The 17,769-nt window shown below is 42.7% G+C and overlaps 1 protein-coding gene across 3 annotated transcripts in view; it reads left to right on the forward strand.

Annotated features, from left to right (window-relative positions):
- Positions 1–2,566: 2,566 nt before the first annotated feature.
- ACO1 (aconitase 1) overlaps positions 2,567–17,769 on the forward strand; it is a 37,911-nt gene continuing 22,708 nt past the window's right edge. Inside the window, exons 1-4 of one of the 3 annotated variants that reach the window (XM_083816511.1) lie at positions 3,028–3,056; positions 6,151–6,299; positions 14,219–14,330; positions 16,007–16,175. In XM_083816511.1, coding sequence (XP_083672637.1) covers positions 14,234–14,330; positions 16,007–16,175 — 266 coding nt within the window. In that variant the 5' untranslated portion in view covers positions 3,028–3,056; positions 6,151–6,299; positions 14,219–14,233. Of the gene's footprint in view, positions 2,723–2,902; positions 3,057–6,150; positions 6,300–14,218; positions 14,331–16,006; positions 16,176–17,769 lie in introns of those variants that run through there. The other 2 variants (XM_083816509.1, XM_083816510.1) reach the window with 2 other exon arrangements.

The raw sequence follows: 17,769 nt of genomic DNA on the forward strand, positions 1-17,769 counted from the left end.
GTCTCATGAGAGCAGAGTAGAGGGGGAGAATCACCTCCCTCGCCCTGCTGGCCATGCTGCTTTTGATGCAGCACAGGATACGGGTGGCTTTCTGGGCTGCAATGCACACTGCCAGCTCATATTCAGGTTTTTGTCCACCAGTCCACCAAGTCAGCTAGGAACTGAACAAACATGATACACTCCCTGGGTTTCTAGGACACTGCTTGGTGAACAACCTCAGAGATCACTCTAGAAGCAATTTGAAGTTAGACCAAGCCTCGTGTAACTGGATTTCCCCAATAATGAGAAAAGGGCAAAGAACTTACATACAGTTCCTCATCTCCTCATCTGCTGTGAAATGATTTCACAAAAAAACAAACTAAAAAACAGGAAGTCATGGGCACTGGGACTCTCAGGATTGCAGCAAGAAAAGCATGTTACTCCTATTCATGTCCATCTTCGGTGCAAGAATTGAAGAATATAAGTTTGTTGTTGTTGTTTTTGTTGATTTGTTTGGTTTGGTTTCTTTTGTTTGTTTGTTTGTTTTTACTTTTTTTTTTTCTTAGTTTAGCCCTCATTCAGCGCAGTGCATGATTGCCCACAAAAAATGTCGGAGGTCCTTGCAATCTGATCTTCAAACCCCGAACACATTTCAGTAAATATCTTCTTTATAAACAATGGATCTGACCTACTATTCACTTCCCAGCGATCTTTGGAGAGAGACAAACCTGCCAACAATCATCTGACACATCAGACACATTACTATCAGCTTAGTCCTGTTGAGGGGAATGACAGCTTCAAACACTCTGTACTGCAAATGTCGACCCGCGATAACCTTCAGAGAGCATTATCATAAATCCTTGAAGGAACAGCCTATCCCCCAATCCCAACACAGCCTCTGTGTCCTTAGATTCAACCAGCTGATGCTGCAGCAGTGCTGCCTCTTCCTGTGTTAAGAAAGCTTCCCTTCCACAGCGGGACCTTGTGTGCCACCCCTACAGACAGAACAGAAATTACAAGCCTTGCAGATATTCACTGACGGAAGTTAAAGCTGACAAATGGATTTTCCATTTCTGTTGCTGACCTGCTATTTTACTAGTCTTTGCTTTCCACAGAAGAGATCTTAGGCTAATCAGATTTTGCAGCATTTGCTTTGGCATGAAGGTATTGCTTCAGTATGAATTGCTTTGGTATGAAGGATTTTATTTTTTTTCATGATTCAAAACCCAGTGACATACATAGGTCTTGGAAATATGTTTTGTTGGGAGCAACAACAAAATTCACGATCTTTTTCTTTGAAAGGAAGTGGACCAAAGAGTTATTTCCAGACTTTATTCCACTACAAGGAAGGTACTGAAATTATGTCATTATTATTATTAAACATGTCCAAAAATCAACAATGCAAACAATTACCGCAACATCTAAAACTCTAAGGAAATCACTGAGAGGTTTTAGAAATTCTCCAGGTTCTATTACTACCAGAAGCATCATTATTTTATGGTGTCCTGAAGAAGTCATTGGCCTTTTTCTTCTACTACCAAATTACAAAGATAACTTCATTCCAAAAAACTCAGTCTTGTGAACCTCTTTGGGTAAAGGTTTGAAAAGAGCATTATGAATGGATGCCCATTTTCATGTCTGAGTTAACCATTTGCTAGAGCCAATCAGATGTTCTAAAAGACTCATTTGATTCTAAAAAGAGAAGATGGAGAATATATATTACTCCATGAGATACTTACACTGAACATAAAGCAGGTCGACCTGTAAAAGACTTTGAGTGATAACTCAAAAGTACCGTATTTTGTAGATGACAAGACATCTAGAAGTATCAAGTAAGACAATAGTAGGTTTAAGTACAGACAGACCCTAGAAGACATAATCATGCCACTTAAACCAATACCAAGTGTATTGACTTAAAATACAAAAAAAGGAAGGAAAAGCAACAACCAATAATGTATCTTCTTTGCTAGACCCTGAGATCCTGTCACTGATTTTCCCTGGTCTGCGTGTTCCAGCTGGACAGTGTGTAGGCAGGAGGATCTGTCAGCACAGGTCAGCGTGCAGAAATCCAACCGGCTGACAACCAGACAAGCCATCTTGGGCATTTTATAGGTTCCAGCAGTCTTTTCCAGCAGAGAAAAGCGCTTCCATTTTCACTCTTTGCATCACCTCCAGCATCTGAGATCTGCTCCTCACCTGCAGTGTCAGCAAGAAGCCCTGCTTGTTCTTCACCTCCTGAACTTTCTTCAGGGAAAAATAAAACAAACCATCAAAAACAACAAAAACATTACTGGCCATCAGTTTCTGCTGGTGGTTAAGCAACAGATCTCCTAGCCACTACTCTCCCAGCTGCTCTCCAGAGATGTGTGAGACATGTAAGCTCTTTTTGTGCGATCCCTGCAGATCTTTAGCTCCCCCTTTCTTTACCTAATGCTTTCACTAGAGTTAGATACATTTTAATTTATTCTTTCTTCTTTATATAATGCTTTTCCTAGAATTAGATGCATTTTAATTGACTTTATTCGGGCCCCAAACGCACCCCATTCTATCACGGGCATGCGGGACACGTAGAAATGCCCCACATGACTAAGCCGTGGTGATGGTGTCGTGTCAGTCTTTAGGACACTCTGTCCCCGACATCCCTCTCCAGTACTGGCGTCACGGTATCGATCCCGGCCGGTTTATATGTAACAGGCCGCTTCTGCGGACAGCCAGGCCGCCGGGCTCCCCCGAGGGGCGTGAGGTGATTGTCGCAGCGGGGCCCTGACCCGACCCGGGCAGGGCGCTGTGCCCGGGGCCGCTGAGGAGCGGCACCGCAGCGGGGCGGCCGCTCTCCGAGGGCCGGGGCGGGGTGCGGGCGGCCGGCCGGGGGACAAAGGCCCGGTCAGGAAGGAGAAGGCCGGCCCGCTAAGCCGGCATGCCGGGCGGGGAGGCGGGGAAGCGGGAAGCGACGGCAGGCGGCCGCCATGCCGCCGCGGCCGGCCCTGAGGGCGGCGGGGCGGAGCCGGCCCGCCCCTGCCCCGTCCCTCCGGAGGCCAGCAGCGGGGCAGCGGCGGTCGGTTCTTCCTGGCTCCCCGGTGAGTGCGGGGCTCGGCGGGGAACGCCGTGCCCTCCTTCGGCCCTTCTGGAAGCCACCGTCCCCGCCGCCGAGGCGCCCCCTTTCCCGGTCGGGTGGCGAGGAGGGCGCGGGACATGGCGGCGGGCGGGGATCGGGCGGCCCGGGGGCACCCGCCCGGCTGCGGCGGGGCCGAGCGGGGCTGAGGAGGGTCCCCGGGGTGCTGGGGGGCTGAGGAGGGTCCCCGGGGGCCTGCCCGGCTGCAGCCCGGTGCCGCCGGGAGCTGCTGTGGTGGCAGGGCTGAGAGGAGGACGGGTTTGTTTTGGGGGGAAGGAGGGTGAGGGGGAGAAGTTAGGCTGCCCTACCGTCATCCTGGTGTAGCTGTTTGGTTATTTTTTGTCTGTTGGAACAACGCTGGCCTAGCCTACTGATATTTAAGCGGTATCTGAGCGCTACAGGAGAGCGCTTAGCGTGGATATAAAGCACACGGCAACTCGGCTGTGCAGTGAAAATAAAATAAACCCCTCCAAAACCCACTCCAAAACCCGCAAGACACAGAAAGGATGGAGGAAAAGCTTTAGAGGGTGGGAGGAGCGGGGTGAGGGCGAACCCTGTGTTAAGGTGAGGTTCTGCAGGTACAGGTGCCCCGTAGCAGCCGTCGGGGTTGAAGCTCAGAGGCAGGTATTTGCGTTGCCCAGCCTGGCTGGGCACTGTGGCCGTGGAGATGCTGTGCTCTGGCCTCTGGATTAGGTGTACGTCCAGATTAGTCCCTCCATATCTGTTCAGTATATTGCTGTGTTTCATAACACCACCGCGGCTCTCTCTTATTTATTAACTGGAGGTTGTACTTTGATATTTAGTTTCCAGCTCTGAAGCTAGTGTAGGTGCGAGAAGGGGGAAAGATGTAGAGATCTGGACTTCAGTATGCTTTAGTATCAGCAGGAAACTTGGACTAAAACAGAGGATTCTCTCACCCAAAACTTGAAATTGAATTAATATCTCTGAGCTTTCCAGTCTGTTGCTATTGTTCAGACTGGCTTATTATCAATCCACAATACTGCAGTAAAGGAAGACCACCCCAGAGAAAAATATTAACACTGGAATGTTTATTTAGTACTGCTTTGCTTAAAAGCAATTGTGCTCCATCAGAATGTCCTAATAAACTTCTGGGGATTGTTAACTTCTTCAAAGGACATAGGAAGAATTTAATGTGCATAGGGTAGGAAGTGCAGCTGACTCTTATGCCGTACAGGATCTGTGGTGTGTTTGAGGAGTTATTTGGAAAGTACTTTACTGATCCTGGACTTTGTAAAATAGAGAAAATTCCCCTAAAGCTTTTCAGTGTTTGAAGGAGTCTGAGCACTTAGCTATAGGGATGCTTTACAAAGTATGTATGAGTATAGCAGACTAGTGCTGAACCAAAGACTGTAGGTCTTTCAAACTCTATTTCTAGTCACATGACACTTGTAATTTGGCACTTTCCTCCTCTCCTGGTTCCCTTGAATGGAATACCAATCAATGAATGATACAATCCCACTCTGCTATTTTTTAATGAAATTTTTATTGTAGTTGTGGAAGAGCTTTCACAATGATTACAGAAAACCACAGAATAAAGATTATTAGTATTTAAATAGTAAGAATAGCAGCAAATCTCTTTCACTAGTATTCTTCAGCACAGACTCTCACTGCAGGCTTTTGTCACATAATAGCTGGAAGCTTTCTTCCTTGCCACAGTAACGGTCCACTTCAGATCACTGGAAGGGACTGAACTGAAGAGTGGTCCCTTTCCTTTTGAAACAGTGATAAGGTAAAGATGAGTCTTTTTTTTTTTTTTTTCAGGGTTCTTGCCTTTAGTCTTGGCCTGGGGAGTGGTTAGCTCAGAAGATTTCCTCTGGGTATTTGGCACATCCTCACAGGAATTGGGACATCCAACAATTTTAGGGTCAGGACTCCAGAAGCTTGTGAAATAGGGTGTTTAGTTTTGATTTTCCCTAGCCTTTTTACAGAAAACCGTTCTGAAAAAGTCATTTGAATTAAAAAAATGTTTGGTGGAAACTTAATTTTGTTCCCCTGGGAGCTTGACTAGTAAGCTGTGGTAACAGCTGGTTGGAACTGATGAAATGTTATCAGATACCGAGTTGTTCTGCTTGCAGACTGACACCAAGGTGTTTTGAAAGTTGGATTGATTAATCTACATGAACACTCAAATAGCTGCTGAGATTCTAGGCGGCAGCTTTTATTGTGAGAAGACTATCTTCCAGTATTTCCGGAGTGCAAAGGCCTCAAAATTAGGGGGAAAAAAACCATGATGCCAGATTTATTTCACAACAGTAATAATCCTTTCATCAGCTCTTCATCCTGAAAGGACTCCTTCCACCTGCGTATTTTTGATTGCTCTGGAACAGGTCAGAGTTGCGCAGAAGGAGTCCTACGGGTGCAGAAACAGCAGTTTACAGGGCTGGTGTGTTGCTAGTGGAACAAGTAGAAGAGGGCCGATTCACATTACTCTCATTTAGTTTCCACTTCCCATGCACTTCTGCAGTCATCCTTCCAACTTTCACACGAGCCTTTTGAAACAAACAGACCAGTAATATGTCTTTTAATCCTGCATACTGAAATTGAAACCAAATTTCAGACCAAGCATTTGTACATGCTTACAATACTGTATTTCCAGCCTGCTTGCAGTGCTTCCATGTTAGCTTGTTGGTGGGAACATGTTCCTGCGTGTTCCCCTGTATTTTTTTTTTTTTTTACTAACACTGGAAGCTGGTTCTTTGTTAAAACTAGTCCATGCTGCATATTTATTAATATATAGTCTAAAACTGCTAACAGGGGAAATGAGCAGCAAGTTTGTACAGAGGTAGGAAGTCGGTTAAAGTTCAGCATTACTCTTTCGGGAGAAAAATAAAAAAAAAATCTAGGCTTTATTTTTCAGCAGTAGCCTCCAGATAGGCTTCCTTGTGTCATTACATGTAATACTGCTTGTTTTCCTGCAGGAAAAAAAAAAAAGTCTCTACTTTTAACTAGGACACTCAGCGGTGAGTCTGCTGACACAGCGCTCCCTTAACGCTTATGCCTGCTTAATTAGGATCTGGATTTTTTTTTTTAACTGTAAGGTTAGATCGCATTCCAGAGGCTGTCTGAGGATCCTAGATATGTGTGCTTGCCTGGGTCATCAAAAGCTGGTGAGATGCACGCAAGAGAAGCGTTTCAACAGTCCCTTGAGCAGAGAGTGAACTAACTGTGCCAAGCGAGGGAGGAGGAGGTAACATTTGGCTTTCTGGAGGGATGACTTGAGTTGAGTTTATTATCCACATCTTGAAACTAAGCATTCATTTAAACTTACAGCTCACTTGGAGCTGGAGTTTCTGTAAAACCCAAAGCCTTGATTTCGCAAGCGTGATCTCTGAACTAAATTTTCAGTTCCCGCATATGCACTGCAGCGCTGTTAACGACATGAAATTCTCAGAATGCTTATGATAGCCTGTGAATTATGTAGATTATAGGGATATGCAATTAGCAGCCTTTCCAGTGTGCTTGAAGTACATCACATTGTGGTTTTGAGTAAGTATGTACTTTAGTGTTGCAATCAAAGGTTTAGGCATTAGGAGCAAGCAGTAAAGTCAGTAATCCACGGTCCCATTTGTGTTCCAGTACAAAGTTCCTTTTGAGCCTACAAGTTGAAAAGGGTACCCTGAAAGTTTGTGTAGTGTCTTAAAAAAAAAAAAAATCCTTTACATATTGCTGTATTTTCTTCCAGTGCACAATAATGAAGTGGTTTATACCATGAGAATACTTGCTCAGTTGTCAAATTGCTGGTGGACTTCTCTTTAAGGATCTATGTAACTGTGGACTTCTCTGTGTAATAGAGATAGACAAAGATGTTCTTTCTTTCTCAGGCCTCTGGTAGCACTGAAATCTCATTACTGATGATTTACATCAGTGCTGCTACACTGTATGTTTCTTATATAGCGGCCTTATCTGTCACAGGTAGAGCAAGTGTTAAATAGTAAAAGCTTCTTTTAATCAGAACAAGAAACCTGTGTTTATTGCTGCTGTAGCTGTATTCATCTGTTCTGTGTGCATACAAATGTAATTATAGCTAGATACATTATAAAACAAGACACTGCTTGTTCCAGTAGTGGTGTACTGGTGTTGAACTTGGTCCAAATGCCAGGGGCATTTTTTTTTTCAATATATGCCAAGATAGCAGAAACATTTTCCTTAAGCAACTTTATATTTCAAATATTTTTTCTACCACACTAATATCTGTACTAACTTTTTTTCTAAACTGTCTTGAATTATGGATGGATTTACTTGCCAAAGAATTATTACTGCAGACACCTGACTCATGCTGGAGAAGCTGTCTTTCCATATCAAACACGTACATTTCTGTCAGCATGCTTAGCATGGATATTTTCAACTAAGGTAGGTGTATGCAGGGCATGTTGCAATTCCAACAGGACAGAATTTCTTACCTGATGGACCTGCTAAGAGATCTTAGAACAGCTTGCGTTGGAGGGGACCTTAAAGACCATCCAGTTCCAAACCCCTGGCATGGGCATGGACACTTCCCGCTACCTTCCAAATCTTGGTTCATGGCTAAGAGATCTGAAACTCTGGTAAATTGAAAGAAATAGAGTCATCAACATTTTAAATTAAGGCCCATTGCTAAGCAGAATTTGAATCCATGAGTAGAGCTATGTAAATTGTAGACATTCATTTTCTGCTGGTGAACAGAAGTTTCAGAAATGCTCTTTAGCTGTGTGTAGTTCTCAGTAATGCCAGAAATTGCATGCTCAATATTGTTGTGATGGATTTACAACTCAGTAGTGTATTGCTCTGCGGCAGCCTCCCTTAGATTTTTATATGCACATACACATGGATGCGTGCACACAACATGTCAACCTGTTGAGTAGACAAAACTAAAGGGAATAATAGCTTGTTGGGGCAGGAGGGGGACGATGATCACAATTGAAGATGGTGGAGACGTGGTCAGGTTCAGCACAGGTGGTAGGTAAGTGCTGTATTTTCCAAGCAAGGCTTGAGTGATCCGTGTCTTCTGCCTTTTTCCCATCATCAGGCAAGGACTTTTATTGTAGCAGTCCTGCCAGCTCACACACCCCCTTTTTCCAGTTTTCAGTTGGATGTTTCTTCACAGATACCTGTCATACCTACAGGTCTGAGCCTTCAACCTTTGCGTTCGCTGAGTGTAACCACTTCTAGTGTCCTGTAGGATACCTAAGTTAAATTGCTCCTTTGCTGATTCTGTGCTAAGTCGTTTTTCCCAGTGGGGACAGAGGATGTAGCTGCTGTCCAGGGAAAGGTCTGTTTCAGTCAGTCAAGCCACCAGATATTTAATTTTATGAGTAGATGTTGCAAGTGATCCCTGCCTGTCAATAATGGAGGCACCTTTGTATAATTTGTAAGACAACAACCAAGAAACCAAAGATGGATTAAAAGAGACAATGGTGGTGTTTACATGTTCTTCCCTGAGTGAAATGCATCAGTACTAAAAAGATGAATGACTGTGCCTGTTTTGTGCCTACGTTATCACAGTATCACAGTATCACAGATTTCTAGGTTGGAAGAGACCTCAAGATCATCGAGTCCAACCTCCGACCTAACACTAAGTCCTCCACTAAACCATATCGCTAAGCTCTACATCTAAACGTCTTTTAAAGACCTCCAGGGATGGTGACTCCACCACCTCCCTGGGCAGCCCGTTCCAATGCTTAATAACCCTTTTGGTAAAGAAGTTCTTCCTAACATCCAACCTAAACCTCCCCTGTCGCAACTTTCGCCCATTCCCCCTCGTCCTGTCACCAGGCACGTGGGAGAACAGACCAACCCCCACCTCTCTACAGCCTCCTTTAAGGTACCTGTAGAGAGTGATAAGGTCGCCCCTGAGCCTCCTCTTCTCCAGGCTGAACAATCCCAGCTCCCTCAGCCGCTCCTCGTAAGACTTGTTCTCCAGACCCCTCACCAGCTTGGTCGCCCTTCTCTGGACTTGCTCAAACACGTCCATGTCCTTCCTGTAGCGAGGGGCCCAAAACTGAACACAGTACTCAAGGTGCAGCCTCACCAGAGCCGAATGACTTTAGCCGAATGACCAGAGCCGTTATGACTTTATGGTCTGAAGTTTAGACAGAAATTCCCTCATCCAGGGATTATTTTTTTTTTCGTTCTGCAGGTCAAACAAAATAAATGTGCGTTCTTGGTTTGTCCTCAGGCACTTCAGTAATAAGTGATTATTACTCTTCAGGAGTCTTTTGTTGATACTCATGTAATACAAAAGAGCATGCTATTAATGTATATTTCAGCATAAAAATACTACAAAAAAGTACTACATATGCTAAGGTTTTCTTCTATTCTGGATAGTGAGAGATAAGTGTCTCCCTTGAGATCCCTAAAAAATCAGAACAATATGGTTTCTGGTATTAATCTCGTTCAACAAATGAAAGTAAGAGCAGTTATGTTTCAATATGTACATATAAACATTTTAGTGGTGAAGAGATTGTTCCTTTTAGTCTGATTAGCTGTGTTCACTTTTTACTTTCAGGCTCTTCTGCAGTCTAAAGAGAGTAGAATAGTATGCTAAAGTGGTATTCAAAGTGGAATCTGTCGTCAGGTTCTCTTCTATAAGTAGTGCACCTCTTTCTTCTCTACAGTCTGCGTGAGATAACTTCTGCAAGTGCAAAACTGCAGGATACATCAGGGTGCTTTTTCAATTACATCTGTTTCACTAATATTTCAGCTTGTTGAGTTTGTTCCAGGTTGCACTGCTGCTTTTAAAGGGGTCTGAAGCAGAATCCAGGATCCACAGTCAATTGAGAACGTGCTTTAAATTATGCCCCAATATACTGAACTTAGTACTTTTCCGGTTGGTGTTGTGATGTGACTAGTACTGGGTTTATGTTGTCAGAAAAGTTAAATCAATCAAAGATGTGAAAACTAGAAGTGTGAAAACACACACAGAATATGTTTAAATCCCATGTGAATTTTCTTTAAAAAGAAAGCGAAATTAAGTTGCATGTCTTAATCCTTTTTGAGGACCCACGTGAGACTTTATCATCCCTTTAATGTATTTGATTTAGTTGATTAACTTTGAAGAAAAGAAACAGAGACAGAGGAGGATACAGGTACCTTTTTCCTTCTGTCCCCTTGGGGCTGTGTGTACTTTGTATGTGATGATCATCCAGCCACATGGTCTTCAGGCTGCCACACAGGTCCGGATGCACAGTATAGCCCATGGCCATATTTGCCCAGGTCTTTTCTTGCAAGTGAATGTCTGAGCACTCATGGTAAATGCTGAGTGTACTGACCTACTCAATACAGATGGTGTGAGGAATGTTACTGTACACATATTTTGCTAGTGTGAATGCTTTGTTAGAGTAACACAATACAAGATTTTTTTGCTGGAGAGATTTGAACCTTCCTGTGTCTTATCCACTGATACAGTATGGAACAGCTGTTTTAGCCCAGGGTTTGTTCTCTGCTCTGAAGGGCAAGTGTTACATGCATGAAAAACAGCTTCCTTTTTTATATTTGGAAAGCTATGACCTAGTCCAAATAAATTTGCCCCTCTTGGTATTCATGATTTCCATGCTGATGCTAAGAATCCTGCACTTTAGCTTCTGTGGGGGAGAGAGAGAGAGCTGGATCTGGGAAAGCCAGAACAACAGGAAAGCCAGAAACCACACTTCTCTGCGGTGAGCTGATGTGCAGTCTGTGGGTAAATTCTAGATATTCTCCAACAGGAGATGGAGGGAGTTAGCACAGCGCTGAGCACCGACATCCGTATGACAAGCTGAATGGGTAACAGCATCGATAGTTGGGGAGTTTGGATTAAAGGATGACCAGCATTAATATGAACCTGATTGCCAGTGCTGGCAGAATGGTATTAGCAAGCACAGGGAGGGCTAAAGTAAGGCCAGTTTACCTGGTACACTTTATACGAGTCATGCAACCCTTTGAAAAGACTTAAGTAATGAATATAGGTGTCTTGGCAGATGATATTTGGAGGGGAACGTATAAAGAAAGGTGTCACTACTTCAGTAAAACACCCCAGTGAAGAAAGTGAAATTTGCCATGCTACAAAAAATGGCAGATTTTTATTGTTAATGCCTAGAAACGAAACATCCTTACTCCAAATTCAACTTTTAGCATGTGGTCACAAAGACATGGATTCTGCGTGGCAGAAAGAAGCTACCTGAACGCTTGACGGCTTTTGCCTATGTCGTTGGGATTGTGGCAGTCTCCTGGCTCGTGATACTTTTCCTTTCTCATTCAGTTAATCCTCCTCTTTGTGTCACACCTCAGAGCTCCTCTTGCTCCTTTCTCTGTGTCCAGATCTGCACAAACGCAGAGGAAGGGGACTGGGTGGAAGAAGAAAGCTGGGGCTGTGGTTACGGTTGTCTTCGAAGGCTGTGAGCAGTGCAGCTCGTGCAGGTGACTTGTGGCTGTTGCCCCAAAGACCCTGAGTCCGTGCACCCCTCTTCCTGAGGGCTGGCATGAGGAATCCCCTTCCAGATGCGGCCTCCACACCAGCCCCTTGCAGGGCAGGAGATTGAGTGCTTTCTGTGGGGCGGCTGCTCAGCTGCGGCCATGCGCAACGCCCGTGGCCCTGCGCACCGAACCAGTCCTCCGCCGACAGGTGCTGGCTAACCTGTTTGCATATTTACCTTTCAGTGTCTGCACAGCCTGGATAAATACTCTGTGCCGCAATCACGAGTTAATCTGTATCCATTGCAGTGATTACTTAAGGTTTTGCTGGTGGAGTCAACCTGCAAAGTGTTGCTTCCTCATGTCTTTTTGGCCGGTCAGCCAGAGAAGAGAACACGTGTGTAGGCCTTGGTGACCTCCAGTCTGGTATATTTGTTCAACTAGCTGATGATGGCAAAGAAACGCTAACAAGTCAATAAAGTGTCCATCATAGGATCTTGAACTCGCACAGGTTTGACAAGACACTGACTTAAAAGAGGAATGTTGCTGATGCAATTTATACTTACATGAGAATATGCGAACCAAATACAGTGGCCTTGTTAGGGTCATATTGAAGATCTGCTACATCTGTCAGGGAATACCTCAGAGTTTCCTATCTTCAGCTGCCCTTCAGCTTTCCCATGAGAAATGAGTATGCATAAAATAAAGTTCTCAGGTTGGAATGCAGAAAATAAAATTCAGCAGCAGCACAGCTTGCAAGGAGAGGAAGGAAGCAGTTTATTTCAGTCATGCTCAATCCTAGAAGGACAGGGTTTGCTTCAGAAGAGGAATACCTGAGTAATTCATGTTGTTCAAAGAAGAAAACCAAAATTGGATGAGATTGTATAAGGGGCTGGTATCTGCAAAACTGGGATGAGGAATCTGAGAGAATAACTTGTAGACAGGAACGTGAGAGGTGGTATGTTAGGCCCACTTGTTTCATGATAGGACAAATTCAAACACACATGTAGCAGCTGGAGTTTTAGGGACACAATACAGGATCCAGTACATAATAGAAATGGTCTCTGACCTAATGCAGGGACAAAAAATCACTTCGATTTCTCTGCAATAAAGGAGTAAGTTGTGAATGCTTAGGAGTAAACACTGTTCTCTGAAAGGTGGAAGCTTCTGTGAACTTCCAGATACAAGTGTATAGTTTGCAGCAAACAGTGCCTCATTTTAACTTCTGTTGGTTTGGTGTTTGCAATCTGTTCATTTTCCTACCTTTCTGCTTTCTCTGGGCACTCACTTTTTTTCTCAAAAAATTTCCCTTATTTTGTGCGGCAGAATGCTGGAAATTGTCCTTTCTTCTATGGTATCTTAATGCTTTACACCCCAGACCTTCATTTGTCCTCATCTCTGCTATCTCCGTCCCAGCCTCACCTCTAACTTGGTTGTTGTCTTGGAAGTACATGGGATGTGATTTGTGCTGGAGTGCTTTAAAAATTCTCCATAAACATATTCCACATACTAGAATTTCCTTAATGGTTAATGAGACTGATGGGTGAAATAAACTAATGCACTCCTTGTCCTGGTACTCACTGTAACTAACAAATACTGGTCTTTGTGCAGTCCTTCACACCAGTCTCAAGCAAGGATGAGCATTTCAAACTGTGGTGTTTTTTTTTGTTTGTTTGAGAAACTGAGGCAAAGAGAGATAGTCTTATGTGAATGAAGATGAGAGCAGTGTCTTGTGGAAATAGCAATTGGTCTGGTTATATATTTTCTAAAAATAAAAAAAAAAAAATCTGTATATGTTTCCAGGCCAGGGGAGGAAAATTGTCCTTACTGTTAAATTGTTAGCTTGTTCCCAGGCATATGTTAGCCTAAAGCAGTGCTCCCAAAAGAGCCCTGGGTAGAGTTCAGGTGCTGGTGTTCTAGGAACTGTTTCAGTAGGCGTTTTGCATGCAACCAACTTTTCTGGAGATTGACAGAAATTTCTAATTCCAGTCCTTCTATGCTAGATGGCCTTGATATTGGGAATATTCCTGTGTAGTTTAATGTGTGTAAGTAATCCTAGAAGTTGTAGGTCCCAATGGAGGGTTCTGGCCACTGTACCATTAGGATAGCGACATTAAGAAGAAGTCTCAAACTGAAATGATGTTTAGAGTGGAGTCAGCTTTAATTTTCTTTTTTTGTGGGGACTCCAGTGAATCTTTCATACTGAAATCAAGAGGACTCCTGGTTTCTCAGATAGTCAGAGTTTGTAGTCTTAGTGTGCAGCATTTTCAGGCTCAAGTAAAAAGCATCATGTTTTCTGTTTGATTCAGCTTGAATTTTGAATGCAGATGCCTGTCTCTTCAGCTTTAGACTACTGCCACTTAGGAAACGGGACCATGTTGTTGTAGTGGTTTCTGGATCACAGAGGCACAAATGGTTATCTAGAAGTAGCCCCAAGAAGATGATAATGCAGACAACGTCAGTCCAGAAATTTGAGCTTCCTTTTTAAACCACATGGTTTATCGTATGTTTTTACAATGCTCTTCCTGCAGACCTTCTATCTCTGAGGGCATGTTTCAAGTAGATTGTGGGGAAAGGGCATGACTAATGTAGTCTGTGCAGTACCTTTTGTCTGGTATAGGTTTTGCACGTGGGACATATATTTTGTGGGATTGTGGAACATGTCCTTTTTATGTGGGCAGATACTGTGAAAATGGCTCTGATTTTTTTTCTTTTTCTTTTGTGTTTTTGGGACACTAGGTGTCTTTAATAACCATGAGCAACCCTTTTGTACGGATTGTGGAGCCGCTAGACCCTAAACAGCCCCTGAAGAAGTTCTTTAATCTGACCAAATTGGAAGATGTGAGATATGGTATGTTGACAACATAAAGAAAGCATTTGGTTAGCACTGATGAGCAGTACTTGAGAAAGAGACATTGCAACATTGGATGCTACTTGGTTTCTGATTGTACAGTCATGGAGAGAAAAATGTATTCAGAAATGTTTATTGAAAACAAACTTATAGCAAAATTTATTTCTGGAAATTTAGGATTACAGAAGTGCTGGCAAGTTGACAATTATTTTTTTCAACATGCTGTGCACACAAACTGCATGTTGCAGTCTTGTTTGTCCTGAGTGAATGAGGAGGACTAGCCAAAACCAAGAGAGCAAGTTTTTTCATATACTGTCCTGCCACTGTGAAAGGCTGGAAAGGACTTAACGCTGACAGGACTAAATCATCCAGAAGGGTTGTTCAGCTTTAAAAGGAAGAAAGAATAGAGGCTAGAATAATTGTTTCTGAGGAGGCTTTTTCTCTTAGTCTTCTGGCATTACCTGAATGTACTCAGGTATATTCCATGTGGCACTGGTAGAAATAATACAATCCATGCCACTGGCTTTCTGAGTCAGTATCTATAGCATATATAACACAGCTATCTGTGTTGGGTGTTTTTCCTCTTTCGAAGAGGAAACAGGTGATTAAGGAGAATTCAGGAAACAAACTTGGAAGAGGAGGAATGTTTTCTCTGAATGTCAGCAATACATATCCATTGCAAGCTCAGACAGGGTGTAAATGAGGAATGAATTTATGGTGGACTTTGTCTCTTAAAAGCAGAGATGAGTCTGAAGAAACAGGCAAATACCTATATGGTATTACCAGTTGATTTATTCCGATCCTAATGTCCAGATTCTTTTTAAAAAAAAAAAAAAAAAAGGTGTAATTTTCACTGTGCAGAAGAGAAATGGAATAACTTAGCAACTGGGTGTAGTGGAATTGAAAACCAACCAACCAAAAAAGCCTCCACAAGTGTTTCTGACTAAGTGACTTCTGTGTCTGGGGAGCCCTGGATAGAAAGTTAGGACAGACTTCTCGGATTTTTGAATTGATATACTCTGAGACAAAATCAAACAGCTGTTATTACAGTGAATGAAGAAAGGGAGGGCAGAGAAGCTTTTATTTTTTCTTCACACCTGTTGCTTGCAATAGAGCTGTCAGGACTGCTCTAATATTTTGTGTCATCTTATATAAGTATTTCTGACTTGAACTAGAAGATCAGCAGATGCACAGTCTTGCTGCAGTTCAGTTTCATTCTCCATCTCTGGAGAAAAAGAAACTGGTTAGACCATCAAATGTGTGCTTTCCACTTTGCCAGGTAGAAAACTTTGGTTTTCTGTGTTCAGTGCGAAGAGTGAGAAGAAACTGTAGAGAAAACTAGGTGAGCACAGTCTGTTTCCAGAGTAGAGTCACTGTGGAGGGCAGGGAGAGCAGTGGGAAGCAGTCCTTTCACCATTACTTTCTACTGTCTCAAAGGAACAACAACAGTTAATCTGTTGTAGGAGTTGAGTGGAACGGGTCAGTTGGCACTGATCTCCTGGCAAAGCTGGGAGATAGAAATGGGTGTCTGATAAATTGGAATAAAGCCTCGTCAGAATTTGAGGACAGCACCAGAGGAGCCATCTGCTCTGGGCATGGAAGTCTATGCTTGTTTAGTTATAAAGTTAGTCCCTAATGTAAAAGCTTAATTTGTTAATTGCCTCTTACCCATGCAGCACGTCTGCCATTTTCTATTCGAGTCCTCTTGGAAGCAGCAATCCGTAACTGTGATGAGTTCCTCGTGAAGAAGCAAGATGTTGAGAATATTCTCAATTGGAAAGTCGTGCAACACAAGAATGTTGAAGTGCCATTTAAGCCTGCACGAGTTATTCTCCAAGACTTCACGTGAGTTTGATGATCTCCAAAGCCAGGAAGAGGGGCTCTTGAAAGTCCAGCAGTGCTCAGCTTGGGGTGGAGAGGGTGAGCTAAAGGAAGGAATAGCAATTAAATGTTTAACAGGCATTTTTTTTCATCTTTCCTGGATGTTATACAACAAACAGACAGCACCTGGGGAGGCAAACACTTGTGTTAAAAGCACTAGATGAAGTACTTCTGGGGTGGAGAAATAAGTATATTTATGAAATTCTTGAAAAATGGCAAGGGAGAAAATGAGATGGATAAATTTGCATCCAAATGAAGGAATTCAGGGTTAAAAGGTCACTGTTAGTTTTTATTTATTTATTTATTTTCTGGTATATTTTGCAGGGGCTCTTGCTTTCAATATTTTACCCTTTTCAATTCTCATTTATAACCCACATCATTTATTTTCTATTTTGAATCAGTATTATTCCAAATATATATTTTTAAAGACTTCTCTGCTTTAGAAAAAATAAGTGTCTGCTTTTTCCCAGAAATACCAGTTGAGATTTCTACCTAATGGACTCTGAAAACAAGGTGCTTGTATTGCAGTGGTGTTAATTTCCCTATGTCAGTGTGTAATAGTCCCTGATAGTTGTGGAAAGCCAATTTTCAGGTGGAACGGTAACTTCTAACTCTTTTTAATCCAGTATTTGAAAAATATGTAGTATGAATATATAGTACAGTATGAAAATCCACTTTCCTTTGTACCTTTGCCCTGAACTTTTGTACAGAAAGAGAGATTTCCGTTCATCTCTGGTAAGCCCCATGCTGCTAAGATGTGAATTGATTTTATTCCTCAGAACAGTAATGTGTCTTAACTGTCATACCTTCTGGTTTTCCCGAAGGCCCAACACAGGTCAAATTCTGAAGACATTTGGAAAAACTGGCAAAGCTTCAGTTGGAAAAAAGTGCTGATTTCCTACCTTTTTTTTTTTTTTTCCTCCTACCGGCTGTTGTTAATATTTGAAAAAAAATCGAGTACAGAGGAAGCCAAACTTACAAGCAAACTTTGCTCCCTTTGTTACTGAGTTTCTTTTTTGCCCCTTACTCTCCCTGTTAAGTCTGCAGAGCAGCTGTGTTCAAAAACAAGCTCTCGAACATGCCCCTGTGAGGGAGCTTTTGGAAAGTGCAGTCTTTGCCAGCTTTACAGAAGACATACAACAATTACATTGACAGATCCTGGATTAGAATTATTGAATTTCCTAGATCTGACTGCTCTGCAAGTATGCTGAGTTCAGGTACAAATGTAGAAGGATGTTGTATCTGTTTCTTTTCAATTGTATAATGTTTGTAGCTGGCAAAATAACGCTTCCTCTCACCTGCTCCCAAGCTTGCCCTCCCTCAAATCCAGCCAGGAAGCATAATACAGCATCTGCTGTTTTTCTTGGTGTATGCATATTCTGGGACAGAAAAAAACCTTCTTCAAACTACTAAGCAGTTAATTGTGTCAATGCTAGATAACACGGAGCCTGTTTTTGCCTTTTTTTTTTTCTGTAAACACTCAGGTTTTTCAAACTAAAATTCTGCAGGAATTACAAAGCTTTTTCTTTATTGGTACTGTTTAGGCTGGAGAAGAAGA

This window comes from Anser anser, assembly GCF_964211835.1.
Source record: "Anser anser genome assembly, chromosome: Z".
Classification (NCBI taxonomy): Eukaryota; Metazoa; Chordata; class Aves; order Anseriformes; family Anatidae; genus Anser; species Anser anser.